Genomic DNA, 16,669 nt, shown 5'->3' with positions numbered 1-16,669 from the left:
AATAACGTTATTATATTATTAATTGTAATGTTGCTCTTGAATGTAATGTATATTTTGTTGTCAACAAATATAATGATTTCACAGTAAAGTGTTATTTCATTATGAATACACATCAAAACATATTTAGGAGTTCATAGGTATATATACAAATAGGAAAATGTTTATTCATAAGGCGTATTTGTGAAAAGTGTTTATTCTATCTGACAGGCTCAGCACTCAACCTTTCACGCCAAATTCTCTCCTTCAGTACAAGATTCGACAGGCCAAAATTATAATTCTAGATCGAGATGGAACGTTAAACCTAACTTAATGTAGCAGGAGCTGTGCCGGTGAACAAACATCTCTGATTAAAACTCGCCCTTGATCTGATCTCCTATCCATTCTTGTAGAAATTACATAACATGTTTTAAACCTATTTATAAAAAAGTAAGTTATGGCTATAGAATTCCCTTCAAGATTCTAATAATTTTTTCTTCACCCGTATGTTTTTTTTTAATAAAAAATATTTCATGTTAAATATACAATGCAGCATCTTTTATTAGTACCCGATCAGTAAAATTATCTTATAATTTCAGAATTAAAAGTGTACAAATGTTGACATCTTTTTAAAATTAAGCTCAATGGAAATAATCAGAAAATTGAGCTAATTCTTACATACTTTTAGTTGGGTAATAGTTCCGACAAACGCTTTAATTAAATGTTGTGTCACAGCCTTTCAAGGTTCGTGACAGATCGGCAATACGTAGTACAAATATCAAACTAATAGAAGTTCGAGGCAAATTAGAAGGCGGATACAGTACCACCAATAATTCTTGCAATATTGCCTCGGCACTGAAGGTGATGTCAAACCAAACTGTTTAAACATTGACATCAATCTCGCCCTCATACAATTTGGTACTACCAAAGTGGGGCTAGACATCTTGACACCTTAGAAATTGACCACCAATGCGAGGCCTTCTGAACTTATTCAAATTTGACGGAAACAACGTGGGGCTGGACGGCAACATATTCGAACATGTTCAGGTTGTTTTCCTACAGATGGACAAATCTATTTTAACCTTTCTAAGATTTAATTTGCAATATTGGACCACTTTTCAACTAGGATCGGATAAAACGGCTTTATTTTAACTGTATCTAGGCTATAAGAACAACATGCTACGAAATTATAATTTTTATTATTTATGACTTTGGAGAAAATATGTTTAAAAACACACATATTTTTAACTGACAAAAAGGAGGATGTTAGACAATGTAACCTGATTCTATATTTGTTTTAAGTATGTCTATCGATATCTACGAAACAACTGAGCAGATTTTGATGAAGATTTCTTAAATTAAAGCTGTGCCCGGTAGTTGTCCAATATTTTCTTCGTTTTTTAACGGGTTAACAAGTATCTGGCCAAGAAACCAATTTGAAAGTTTCACGTATAAAACCGTATAGAGAAGCCGGACAAAAGGAAATAAATTTTCTGATATGAGGTTTTCTTACCAATTCCAAGACTTGCCTTAGAACTCCTACAAAACAACATTTATTGTGTTTGGGTGAATATATAAAAACCATCTTGAACAGGATTGATTGCAGATATTGGAATTTAAAAACCAATGTAGATTACATCAGAGATGCTGTAAGAATGGAATAAGTTTCCGACATCTTTTTTTCTTCCAGTGTCCATACTTACTTAAAAAAACTATAGGGAACATATAATTTTTCATGGTAACTACTTAAGTGAATACCCTGTTGTAGGCATTTATGAAATTCCGTGCGAGATAAACGGGACAGGATTGAGATTAGAATTTTCCAAATCACTTTAAGTTATATCCGAAGTGCTATGGGAAGTTACTTTGTTCACATTAGGTTTCCAAAAAACTCTCCTTTAGGAGTCCTTTGAAACATGAACTGGAGCCATGGGACGGAACACGATGTTAAGATATGGTTTTCTACGAATGCCCATAACCTACTTCATAGAGGATAGGGAAAATATTATTGCTCTAGGTAACTATTCGAATGGCAACTATATTGGAATCGTTTAAAAAAGTCTGCACTGGAACAACAGGACACGATTGAGTGCGGAGATCTGAATTTTCCAAATTACTGTACGTTACCACAGAGTTGCCGAGGGACGTTTTCTATTCTAAATGCAGAAAACGGTCCTGTAGGAGTGCGTTGAATTTCTATGTGTAGAAACAAGACAGAATAAATTGTCAATTTGTAGTTTTCTCATTAAACGTAACTCATAAGGCAGAAAACCTTTCGTTCTTCAGAGTAATGTTCCGATAGTCGTCCCTGTTGTCAATGTGAGGTCTGTTTGGAGCAATGAGAGAGAGTTGTGTACTGTAATTGGAAATATTCAAATTACACTTTGATACCTCAGAGATGTTGTAGGAGTTTTCTTATCAGGGTTTCAAGTAAATACTGAAACATGAAATGGATAAAGAAGAGGGAATAATTAACTGAGATTTATTTTTCTAGCCATTACTATGTCAAGAACCCTTTTTTATGTCAAGAAATATAAAACTTTGTATGTTAGTATTTCGAGTGATGACAATTATTCAGGTGGCAATAGGTGTGTTGTTTTGAGTTCCAGTTTTGGTGTTGTGTTGTTTAAATGAAATTTGGATCCAATCTGAATAGATAAAGTATGTAGTTGTGATCGGTTAGATTAAAATTTGTTGTCTTCAATATAGCTATGGGATGTTTAGTCATCTATATATCCCTGTTCCGTATATTGCCTTGTTTAAGACAGCTCTTATCCCAGTTATGAACAAGTTAGTATGTCGGATAGAAATAAATTCCATGGCTACAATTAAATAGCATTGTTTTAGATAAGAATTCATGACATCTGATGATGATATGTAAATTCTTTCAACTTTCAGTAACTTTTATTTCCTCTACCTCAATTTATTTACGTTTTAACTTCTTAATCTTTTGTTACAGGCTTTATTTTTTACTTAAAAACAGTATTAATAAATAAATAAAAACATGTTATTCCCTCCTATCACCTTTCATGCACGGATTTTAATAATTAATAGATGCCTTCAAATAATATCTTATCTACCTACTGTCTACTGTGGAATTGTAGAAATTCATTTTAGTGTTAAGGTTGGATTATTAACAGGCTATAAATTAAAACTGTTTAACTAACCGAAAATCTATTGCACCACCTTAAATGTAAGCAATGCTAATAAAAAAAGTATGACTCGTAATCCAATATTAGTAGCCTGTTGATATATTTCAGACTATTGTGTAATATCCAGACCACTCCATAGTAAAGAAGATTAAACCGTTTGTGTTTCTACGTAGATAACGCCAGATTATGACAAATCTAGAGAGTTGTTTCCTATCAGCTATCTGCTGATAAGACCACTTCACAGCTGCTATATATATGGTCACGGATTATTACTTTTCACTACAGACGCGACCATGGCTGCCACTCTGACTAAAGCTTCAGTCATCACTTCCGCTGCAGGAATGAGAATGCCAGTTATCGGCCTTGGCACCCTGACACGGAGTTCAGAGGAAAAGGTATGTCTTAACTGTACTATATTACCATCAGAAACAATTCATTGCAATTTAATTCCAAGTTTTACCATGTTGCATGGCTTTAACAACACTTATTAATTGATAATACTTTATCAAAACATAATATATGCAAAACTTTAGTTGTATGAAAAGTATGGAAAACTCGAATTTGACTAAAATATGACTATGTGACTAAACACATAAGATAAAGGTAATACTATCAAACAACAGTACACGCTAATATTATTCATAGTGAGTTATATTTACATAACATTATATTTAACGTAATCTCGGATGGAAGCAAGTACAGTGGATTATGGAAAATGATATATTTTACTTAGCAGATGTTTCATAAATGGGATCAACAGAAACATGTTTCCTGGAACTGAAACATTTGAAAGGACTAACTTAAATGTTTTAATGTTACATCTGTTTTAATTATAAAATATAAAGCAGTTTTATTACAAACAAAATGATGAAATTTTTGACAATAATATTATTAATAACTTCAAATCTAAGAACTCTTTGGCATTTTCTCGTCGTAAAAGCTCTTCTATAAAGAAAATACAATGTTTAGAATTAAATGAGATTTGTGTTCCAAAATGTTGTAAATTATTATTTTATATTATAAAGTAGTGCGCTTAAGTTAAAATTATAACGGTCATCGTAAGTAAGGGTTAAATGAGTAATTGGAAAAATATATAATAACGAAACTCGTATACATAGAGACATGATGTAGCTATACTTATCTTAGGAATATTAGGCACATAAAGGGAAACCATTAGAGCAATAACAATGGAGCAAAATGGAACACCCTACATCTCAGTTAAATGAATTTATCAGAATTTATATACACTGTGTCTCCAACCGAGATACCTGTAAGAAATGGTAACAGTTTTAAGAGCACTAGTAAAAAGATCATTTCGGGGTAATTTATTTAAAACAACAATTAACCCATTAAAATTGGAAGACCAAAATATAATAAATTGGGTAAAAGTAATCTCTATGTTATTTACAGATTTTCCAAGAAAATTATTCACCCTGTTATAGAATGTATTTTTCGTTACATATTTGATTAAATTTTTCTACCATGGAAAAAGACATATATGTCCCAGAGAAAAAAAAATTTATACTCTATTTTAAACGTATTCGAAGTGAAATGTGCCATACATTCAAAATATAAATCCATGTCTGAGAGGTTTTGAGTGAGAGCTAAAACACTACGGAAAGTATCATATGTTGTCTCCTTTGGGTCTAATATCATGAAGATATCAGACTACGGTAAATGCGTACTTGTCAAAATGCCGGAATAAAAACATGCTTTTAATTTTTTTCCATCTTCAGAAAAGTATTGTAAAAATCTCTGACTAAAACGGTTTTAACAAGTAAAAAAAAAACAGCTGAATCGAAAACTATCTTCATTATTTTAGCAATAACTTATTTGTTTTGAATTACGTAACAATTACAATAATAATCAAAACCGGGTTACCTTAACTTAATCTAATATGGAAAGGAGGGAAACACAGCAAGTATTATATTCACCCGTTTTAGTTCTCCTGACACCCAAACGGTGTAATGTTGTGGAGGTACTTACCTTTCACAGCTGATATGGCCATGATGATCCCATTCCAATAACTAAAACCCATAAGAATGCCTTAAAGAAGCCTTGCACAGTATATATTGATTTTTGCATTCCAATAACTAAAACCCATAAGGATGCCTTAAAGAAGCCTTGTATATTGATTTTTGCATTCCAATAACTAAAACCCATAAGAATGCCTTAAAGAAGCCTTGTACAGTATATTGATTTTTGCATTCCAATAACTAAAACCCATAAGAACGCTTAAATGAAGCCTTGTATATTGATTTTTGCAGTATATAACATGTCTGAACCAAGTAACAAGAATGTGCTCTGGGGAATCACGCATTTCACAATGAAAATTTTATTTTTCTCGATAATATCTCTCTGCATATAGCCTCGATACTCGTTATTGATATACTTAACTGTGTATGTTTAAATAGTTCTCATTAGTACGTAATTTATGCCGTTAGAATATATCATGTTATGTACAGGGTTGTAATTTGGATCTGAAACTAAAAATAATTGAAATTAAAGTATTGCCTCGTTTTATTTGTTTAGTAACGTAACTAAACTTTATCGGTTATTAAGACCTTGGTCCACGTATTCGTTGATATCTCTCGAGATGTTGTCACTGTCTTGTACTAAATGTGTGAATAATAAATATTAGAAAATAATAAATTAAGAGATGACTGTATTCGATGGGACATCCGCTTTGCCTATGTTGGCAGGTTGAATTGGTACATCAATCATCTCAATTGTAAAATGTCATTTACCGAGATATACTAATCTCATGTCTATTCAGCGTAAGTTTGCATTACTGATTGTATACTTTTTTGGTGAATCTCAAACATAAGTATGAAGTGTGTACAGAACAATCTAAAAGATTTATCTATTTTTATATATTTTGAAACACTTGCTTGGCATTTTACCTAAGGTGTAAAATGTATCATAGTGTATCTTTTGTGATAAAGTAATGATGGTTATGCTGTTATAGCTATGATCTCTTAAAACATGTTTAACTTATGAAGCTGATATGTAAATAGTGGTAAAATATGGAACAAAACTTCGCCTTTAAATACTAGTGTTTCACCATGCATTGTATTTTCCCGTCACTATATAAACCTTGCCATTATGGCATTTTTAACCATTTAAATGGTGATGGTGGTGAAACATTTTATAAGAAATGATGAAAAAAGAAAAATAATGTATTTCCGAATTTATGTCATTGTGTTGGTAATAATAGTTTTTATGGGGGTTACATTTTCTAAAAGTAAAAAGCTTAATCACAAGAATAGCATCTGTAAATATTTTAAGATTTAATATGATCAGTCAATAACATTGGGTAAATCATATGATCATTGTAAGTTAAGTACAATATATTTCTGAATAAGATTCACTCGTAATAACTTCTAAAGGCAGTGTAGAGATATGTAGTCTGTACTGTTTTGTGACTGGCCTAATATAATATAATATACATTTTTAAAGTTTTATCACCATCATTAGATAAATGTTACCAATGTCTATGTAATTTATAAAATATATTCAAACTTTTGCTAAAAAAAAATCAGAATTTTTATTTGGAAGAACCCATTGGAAGGATAAATTCTTAAGAACTATGTACCTGCTCACAGTTCTGTATGAACTGTGGTACTTGCTTATCTTTATCAGTATACTAGCTGTTTCCCGCGGTTTCCCACGCTGTTCGTAAGCTTTGCCCGTGTATGAGCACTTTTGGTTTACGTTAATTTTATTTCAAACACCGATTTAGAGTTTGCCTTGATGTCACGATCAAGAAAATCTGTCAAAAGTGTATTTTACACGTACATGTACTCTATTATAAGATGTTCGGACACTCAAGCTTTAAGTTCAACTAGACATTTATTTTAAAGACAAGTATACATAACTTAGCTTAGACTAAGCGTCTTAAATTGTGTTTGTCTATTTAATAAACTTAAATGTCTTGTAATTGCAGTTTATTATGTGCATTCGTTTTGAAAACTTTTTTCTTTTACAGTGCCGCCTGGCGGTGAGTTATACCAATGGGCGAATCATATAAGCCTTCTGCGTGGAAAATTCATATACACACATATTTTCATAATGATTGTTCACATAGCTTACGCTTATCTAAAGTAGATACAGACAAATATATACATATATATATATATATATATATATATATATATATATATATATATATACGTACATACATAGATAAATAGATATATAGATAGATAAATAGATTTAAAATATTTTGTAAAAACATTAGCTTACATTATTAGGTTAATTTAATTGTCAAAGACCGCCTGTAGTTTCGAGTGGTTTTGGTCTTGCATTAATATTCGTACTTAAGCTTCGTTAATTTTAACTACCGGAATATGCGACTAAAGGTAAAAAGTAAACTTGAGATTGACAGCGTTCCTTACTATCAAAATGATTACTTCTTTGCTTGAAGTTCATTTTTGTGTATGGAAGGATTGTGAAGGAAACAGGATTTTTCCGGATATTTGTCATCGGAGATTTAATAATGATAAATTATTTAAAATCTCTCTCTCTCTCTCTCTCTCTCTCTCTCTCTCTCTCTCTCTCTCTCTCCCCTGACTACCACATTGATCTTGCTCCATTGTCATATCGTCAGCAGAACCTAATTTAGAAATTGCATGTTTGCCTTACTCCACCATCAATTACATATATCTAAACTTTAATATTGATATACTAATTAAGAAACATTCTAATTTTTAATCCCCCTGGAGTTTGTATTTATTATGTCATTGTGTCTAAACATTAAAGTACTTTTTCCACAGTACTGACAAAAATTTCTAAGGATTTTTTAAAAGTGTTATACAAATTTATTTAGCTGTTTTTAACAATTTACGTACAGGGATTATAAAATAACAAATCAATGATTATCAGAAAACCTGTAGAAAATTTAAAGAACAAACGGGGGTGATTAGAAGTTTATGAAGTATTTTTGTTAAGATAGATTAATTATTATAATTTAACATGTCTTTCTTATTACCACATTTGGACTACTAAAATGAAAATAATCGTGATAGTTGAAAATTTAGCAGGTTCTTACAACCTTCTGTCTAAACAATGTTTTGCTATTTGTAACTTAATACTTAATAATCTTTTACAATTATTTATTTTGGTATTCAAATGAACTTAAACCATCACTCATATTGCAAAGTTTGACGTTTACTCTCGTGAGATGTTTATATTCAAAATAGTTTCGTGCCCAGTAAGCAATGAAGGAAACTGTACTTCTTACTTTACTAAATAGACACATGTTTCTATAGATCAGTGATGACGATGTGGAAAGAGTTATCGACATGGCTATAGAGGCCGGCTACAGACACATAGACACGGCCTACATGTACAACAATGAGGCAGCCATCGGGAAAGCTCTCAAGAGATGGCTGGACAGTGGGAAGATTAAGCGGGAGGAACTTTTTATCGTTACTAAGGTAAAATAGAAGTAACAAATAATTATATATTAAGGATTTTGGTATTCTTCAGAAAATTGTTACTTATCACGTTTTTCTCAGAATTCTATGTTCTTAAGGTTTAGTTAAAAATAAGGGTGAATTATTTCTAAATAAAAATTGTTACGTAATCTTTCCCAAACCATTTTTGAAGTAATTATTTTACCCTAAGGAGAGTGCGTCAAATTATTTATATGACTTGAATTGCGTCTACTATGAGAAACACACGTCTTGTAGAAAATTGTAATATTTACATACAAGTACTTTATTGGAGGGCACACGCATGAATAGCACCAATCAGAAAGGTTCATAGCACTAACATTATTTACCACATAAAATAACAATAATAATATTATTTAAAACAATGAAATAGTTAGCATTATTTTAAATAAGAGCTCACCGTCACGCACAGGCCTCGGCCCATGTAGCGGTATTTTCATTGTTGTTAAGGGTTCGAACATGGGAAAAGGGTTAATCATTATCGCCTCTCATATTTGAAATATCAGTTGTATAACAAGTTACCAACATAGAACACCGTTACTAGTACCGACGTGTTTGTTGGTTTAAGAGCATACTGGTTAGTTAATTGCAGTATTCAGTTAATTGCAGTTTTAGAGAAGTTACTGATAATTATTATGCTTTCATTTCTATCTTAATTTATCTCTATGTTGTTTACAGCTACCGATGGTTGCAATGAACAAGGACTTAGTGGAAGAATATCTTCTACGATCTCTAAAATCTCTCCAGTTAGAATACTTAGATCTGTTCCTTCTGCATAAACCTGTGGGTTTCCAGCCTGGAGAAGTTTTATTTCCTTTAGACAAGAATGGATACCTCAAACTAGATATGAACACCGATCACGTGGCAATCTGGAAGGTACGGCTGTAATTTGCATAATTTTATTTTTTTTATTTCCTTTAATATAGAAAAGCCTTATTACTCTGTTGAATATACGCTACTAATAATTTTGGAACAGACTTTATTCAAACAATATGTGTTTTAAAAAGGCTTTTAGCAATAATTAAACTATTTTTTTTACTTTCAACTTAAATTATATAAGAGGTATGGTAGTATGGAGGTATTTCAATTGCTATTACTGTTCGACAAAAGGCGTCCTATTTACTGAAATACTCATTCTGACCGCTTAATAGGTCTCCAGAAAACAAAAATGATGCATTGTAACAATCAAATGATGTATGCAATTTCTAATTGTTCAGAAATTGCACCCCCACCTATAATAATTATATCATATTGTGTTTTTTTTGTCGTTGTTTCATTAATCTGAAAACAGTAATTACTGGATATTGCAGGCGATGGAGGCGCAGGTGGATGCTGGCAGGACCAAGTTTATCGGAGTGTCCGACTTCAATATTCGCCAAATGGATCGTCTGATAAAGATTGCCAGAATCCCTCCTTCCACAAACCAGGTGAAATTTATGTTTCCCCGTAATGACTAAACTAGCCTTTTTACACGATGTCTTTTTGTTAATAAATAGTTTTGTAGATTGTATAACGGGTTTTGTAATTTGTGTGAAATGCGATGATGAATAATGCGTAAAATAATTTAAAACATAATATTCATGTTGGTTTTGTTGTTGTATATTAATGACTAACAAAAATGAAATGTAATATGTTTTGTGGAACAGGTGGAGTGTCACTTATACTTCCAGCAGAAAGAACTACGAGAGTGGGGAGAAAAGCACGGAGTACCCGTCACCGCCTACGCCTGCCTCGGCTCTCCTGCTGCCGTCTCCGTCTTTAACGGACCCAAGAACATGACTGAGTGAGTATAACATAGAAACGATATGTAATTAAGAATTTAAAAGTTATAATGGCAATATCATGCCTGCTATGAGTTTTCCCAGTAATGTCCAAGAAATCCATGTAAGAGAGTCTGGATGAATCTTTGAATGTTATATTTGGACAGCAGTGCAAGGTGTTGAAATCAGGAGATCAAAGCTAACCTCCTTCTTTCTCTCTCTTCTACCACTTCCTCCACCAAAACAAGAGAGAAAGGAAATTGAGGATGTGAAAAAAGTATAAAGATACTGATGGTTGTGAAATTATTTGAATTTAGACTGAAAGTAAAATGAAGTGTTAGTGGCAGGATAGACTATTAATTGAAGCGTGTGATGAAGATGGTGCAAGATAATTGGTACAAAATTAAAGATAAAAGAGTAATAAATAGAGAACTAAGAAGCCAGTGTGACAGACACTTGGTATGATGGTGTGCGGCGTGAGTTTGGACCATAGAGATCAGGATGTAAAGTAATAAGTGTTTAATACAAACATTGAAGGATCCGATATAATTGAACATTTCAATAAGGATTTGACATTAAGCATGATATTAGCAATGTAAGAGAAGTAACAGGAAAACCAGTACACAAGTTCATCTTGCAGTATTCTATCAAGATTATGAATACCCCAAGTGTACGTAAAGGAATAGAAGGATTGTAGGGTCAAGTCTGATATAGACTTGACAAGATGACTCATAGATTCGGCCACGTAGTAAAGCACTATAATCAGACGAAGTCGTCTTGACCTGTAAAATAAATCAACTTCAACGAAACAGTAAAGAGAATATAGGCTGCGGAAACTGCTAATAGAACGGCTACAGCCACAATCCTGCTTGGAAGCATGAACAATGTACGAAAGGACTGTACAGACGAAAACATAACCATAGGTTATCAAATACAGGAAAATAGATTAATTTAAAAATGAAGAGAGAAGTGAAGGGAAATATGAACTAAATAATTTTGATTTTTAGCCTTAACAGAGGTGGTGGGTGCTGGAAAGATGTGTACGGCTGTATAAAATGCAAAATGTTAAAACGTATTTGAAGAAGGGAAAAATGAAAGTAAAAAGAAGCCTGAAAACATAAGTATATGTTTTTCACGGCTGTGAAGAAAGGAACAAAAGATTTTAAATAACATATTTCCCGCTTTCTATCTGATTATTGTGTTAAGGAACTGGGGATCACGATTGGATTGACGAAATTGAACCGTAAGATAGAAAGTTTAATCCGCCAACTATACAGTATTTATAAGCATCCAAGTGATTGCTGTAACCATTGATCATAGAGGAAACACATTGTTGACTCATGGACAATCCTGGTCTAAGTTTGTTATTAGAAGAAATCTTTCACTTAAACATGAATTGGAGCTACACCAAGTTTGAAAACTGAACTCATGGATGTTACCATGCAGCGTACTATAATAGTTCTACCATTCCTTGTTTACATTGATGGTATCGAAGAAAAGAGATAATGTCTAAAGACAGGTGTAAATGGTAAGGGAAATCCATTGCAATGTATTTAAATATCATGCTTTAACATGAGCCTTTAACTAATTTCTTTGTTTCGTATTTTCCTTGTTGCTAATTTGTTCGCCTACAAGCTCAATAATAGTTTTATAGACTGTGAACTTATAATTTGAAGATAATGAATTCTTAGATATAATATTTATGCTTATTGAGCTCAGAGACCTAAATATCCTACTGTACAAATTTAAGCGCAATGCCTTTGCTTTCATGTTTTATTTATTTTAAAAGGATTCGTATTATTAAAACACAAAATAGTAAGCGCTTCAAAGAAATTTACTCATACAATTTCTTAAACACGTAGCCTATTTCAACACATCCAGTTCTTATTTTTAAGGTATAAAAAAGATCGAAATAGTAACTTACTTACAAAGATAATTATTATTACATACAAGATGCGTTTTTCATTCCAAATTCAAACACACAGTTTTGTGTTAGGACTTTCTTTACTTGTTTTGTCCCTTATTCTTTAGTTACAGAATTTTATTTGAAGTTTAATTTAAAATCTTAAAATAAAAATCGTACAAGATGCATAAAAACTATGCTTTTGTTTATAGGTCGAATTATATGTGTGTCCAGTGTCAGGAGGAGGGGTTGTGTGCAGCCAGAATACATACTTTATATAAAACTCCAAATTAGGTGTGCCACTAAATTATGAGTCAGTGATACTAAAAGAAAATCAATCCTCTAGGTTTAAACCATAGACGATATATGTATTATCTGTTTGAAGGTCTCAACTAAAATCACCAATGACAGAAGATGATGTGGTGCACATAGCCAAGGTCCACAAGAAAACCCCAGGCCAAATTCTGCTGAGACACCTGTTGCAGCTTGGGGTGGCGGTCATACCAAAAAGTTCTAATCCTGAACGTCTCAAACATAACCTGGATGTTAGTATACTTATATAATATTTTGATTTATTATATTATATTATTCTAAGTTTTATATAAGTTTCTAATAAAAAATGCACATTGTTGATACATAAAACTGATAGTTATATTATTATTTTTAATTCTGTTTCTTCCAAATTGATGATGTTATGTGAATAGTACTACTCGATATATTAAATTATTATAATTGGAAGTTTTAAAATTTCAGTAGATTGTTCTTTAATTTGTGGTTTCTCTTGCAGATATTTGACTTCCAACTGTCCACTACGGAAATGGCGAAGTTGAATGATTTGGATCAAGGTGAAGAGGGTAGAAAGTTTTTCGTGTCAAACCTTGGAAAAGGATACGATACTCATCCTGAGTGTCCTTATCCTAAGTGTCCTGAGCATCGTAATTAGACAATTTTCCCTCTAACTTACATGTTTTAAAAATGTTACAGTATAGAATTTATTATCTTGTGTTCTCCTATGATAATAAATTAATATGTAACCCCTGGATCTATTGTGAATAGTGAGTTGTAAAGATATCAATTATATACATTTAAATATTTAAGACTTTGCATCCTTCAATCCAAAACTTGTTGATAAATCTCTTGTTATTTTAAAGGTCATAGACTTTATATCGTTCTCAATGTTTGGTACATTATATCACTATAACATGTTAATAAATATCTTTTTATAAGATTTCAAATAAAAATTTGGTTATGTTTTTAAAGTTTATAAAGGAACTAGAAGAAGTTTAAAATTGTGTAACTTTTGTCAGATTGCTGATATATAGTAAAACAGTACTCAAATATATTTATAATTGAATTAAACTTAATATGACAATAGTCTACAAGTAACATCATGCTTTACATAATTTACTTTACTGTCATGCTAAAGTATTTATTATGATGGATTATAAAGATTCTTTAAAAGTAAATTTAATTTCTTTGATTTTTAGTGTTACATAATTGCAAAATTTTTTATTAGGAATGCAAGTTTAACATTAAGGTACTAGTGCAATGCCATGTTCAGTTGTCTTCTATTTTAATAATTATTGGAGTGGCATTAAAATATAATTACCATCGTAGCTACATACTGTAACAATGTCTGAATGTATGTATGACGTCAGGCTTTAATTCAATGTGGAATTGAGTAGTAAATTGGTAATATCTCCCTTACTAATAATTACACATTTTCTGTTTTAGTATCTATTTAATTTAGCACTTTTTTATTCTTTGAGGTTGTCAATTAATTTACATTTATTATAAAAGTTCATTTAAATAAATTTGTATATACAAAATATATTGGAGCATGGCTTCTCAAACTAGGTGCAAAATCTCTTTTATATATTTCCAACGGACATACATCTCTATTTTATATAGTAGGATTATAATGATAGTGAACTTACAAGCAGAGTAACCTAACAGTAAATACCGAAGGTATAAATGGACGTGTGGACGGCTGAGTAGACAAGTGACAGAACAGTGTATTAAGATAATGGTAACTATAAGCAATAAGAGACTTATGTTATAATTATTAAAGCAAGACCACTAATTACATGATTAGTGACAGCAATGCGTAAGTTTCAGTCCAAAAGACAAAGTCAATAACTCTATTATAAGTAGAATATGACAATAATGTGACAAAATAAACTATAGTATGTTATGACCAAATGAAAAAGCGTTATTACGTGTCACCAAACTAAAAAGCTTAATGTAGGGTACTAGACCACTGGTAACTCCAAGTAGATGATTACTGGAGACTGACTACTGGTGAATACTAGTGAAAGAATACTAGAGACTAATAACTGGTAACTTCTTGTGACTGAGTACTAAAGTCTGGCTACAGCTGAAAATGGTGACTGAGTACTACAGATTGATTACTGGTGACTACTACTGACTAAGTACTAGAGGATGGATAGTGGTCACTACTAGTGACTGAGTCTACTACTACTAATTACTACTACTAATGATCTATTACTAGAGTCTGGCTAATGATGGCTTCTTTTACTGAGTACTAGAGGATGGATAGTGGTGACTATTGGTGACTGGGTTCTACAGACTGACTACTGGTGACTACTAATTATCTATTACTAGAGACTGGCCCCTGATGGCTTCTTGTGACTGAGTCTGAGTTCTGAGCGTGGTTATTGGTGACGTAGTTCTACAGACCGACTACTGGTGACTATTAGTGACTGATTACTAGAGACGTATTACTAGTGACTGAGTACTATTGACTGAGTACTAGTGACTGAGTACTAGAGACTGGCTACTGGTGACAATTAGTGACTGATTACTAGAGACGTATTGCTAGAGACTGAGTACTAGAGACTGGCTACTGGTGACTATTAGTGACTGATTACTAGAGACGTATTACTAGAGACTGAGTACTAGTAACTGAGTACTAGTGACTGAGTTCTAGAGACTGGCTACTGGTGACAATTAGTGACTGATTAATATAGACGTATTACTAGAGACTGGCTACTGGTGACTATTAGTGACTGATTACTAGAGACGTATTACTAGTGACTGAGTACTAGTAACTGAGTACTAGTGACTGAGTTCTAGAGACTGAGAGTACTAGTGACTGAGTTCTAGAGACTGGATACTGGTGACAATTAGTGACTGATTACTAGAGACGTATTAATAGAGACTGGCTACTGGTGACAATTAGTGACTGATTACTAGAGACGTATTACTAGTGACTGAGTACTAGTAACTGAGTACTAGAGACTGGCTACTGGTGACAATTAGTGACTGATTACTAGAGACGTATTACTAGAGACTGGCTACTGGTGACTATTAGTGACTGATTACTAGAGACGTATTACTAGAGACTGGCTACTGGTGACAATTAGTGACTGATTACTAGAGATGTATTACTAGAGACTGGCTACTGGTGACTATTAGTGACTGATTACTAGAGACGTATTACTAGTGACTGAGTACTATAGACTGGCTACTGGTGATTATTAGTGACTGAATACTAGGACTGATCACTGGTGACTATTAGTGACTAAGTGCTACAATTAAATTTAGTAATGAGTTATTTTCTGTACGATTGGCGGTCTGTCTACAGAACATCTCAAGAATAAATGAGATACAGAGTTGAAGTTTTGCTTGGAAGCTCATCAAAGCCTGTTACGTGACATGCAGTGCAGCGCCTTGTATATAAATATACATTAGTGGTGAATTAATAAAACCTTACGATAACTAAAGAGTGATGGATGGGTAACAAAAAGAAGTACTTCCAAAAATTATAACATTGAGGTAAAATTAGGCTGTAAACTAAACAAAGCTTGAAATATAATTGACGATATTTATACGCACTGTAAATTGCAAAACATTAGATTCGTCATATGGTAAGTTTAAACAGATTCAAGACTTCAGTATTTCATCAGGTAATCCATTCTATTCATTATGTCATAGTTGTTTTGTTGAGATTACTATCAATATACGGTTATATTGAAATGTGGCACTATATCGATTATTTATCCTTATAGACAATAGGAGACTTAAGTGAACTGATAAGTTTCACACCGCAGAGTGCACTTAAAGTTGGTGTAATGACATGTGACGTCACGTCGGTGTGGGTTTTGTGTCAAAACTCGTACTTCCACCTCGGATAACACACGCTGTCAACCACCGTTAATATTATCTGAACATCGGTCAACCTATTACGGCCTCTCTACCTGTGTATATACTGTAGACAGGTCGCATGCTAAGTTAAAATTTTATCTCCACGTGAACCAATCGTCCTTCTAAAGAAAGAAAATTAGAAGGAGTGAATCTTTCTGAAGCAATAGGAACAAGCTAGCCCCATCACTTTTATGCATTTAAAATAGATTTGGACTGAAAGAATTTTTGGGATACCTGGTTACCACTTTACCATCG

General features: G+C 32.5%; 1 protein-coding gene across 1 annotated transcript; it reads left to right on the top strand.

Moving 5' to 3' along the window:
• Window positions 1-3,410: 3,410 nt before the first annotated feature.
• LOC124373433 (1,5-anhydro-D-fructose reductase-like) lies at window positions 3,411-13,344 on the top strand. The gene is made up of 7 exons (XM_046831805.1): window positions 3,411-3,523; window positions 8,399-8,566; window positions 9,263-9,460; window positions 9,895-10,011; window positions 10,231-10,367; window positions 12,633-12,792; window positions 13,035-13,344. Exons 1-7 carry the CDS (start codon window positions 3,422-3,424, stop codon window positions 13,188-13,190), a joined length of 1,038 nt encoding a protein of 345 aa, XP_046687761.1. The 5' UTR covers window positions 3,411-3,421; the 3' UTR covers window positions 13,191-13,344.
• The last annotated feature ends 3,325 nt before the right edge of the window (window positions 13,345-16,669 follow it).

This window comes from Homalodisca vitripennis, unplaced genomic scaffold (genome assembly GCF_021130785.1).
Source record: "Homalodisca vitripennis isolate AUS2020 unplaced genomic scaffold, UT_GWSS_2.1 ScUCBcl_5492;HRSCAF=12231, whole genome shotgun sequence".
Taxonomy (NCBI): domain Eukaryota; kingdom Metazoa; phylum Arthropoda; class Insecta; order Hemiptera; family Cicadellidae; genus Homalodisca; species Homalodisca vitripennis.
This window is presented reverse-complemented; position numbering and strand designations above follow the sequence as displayed.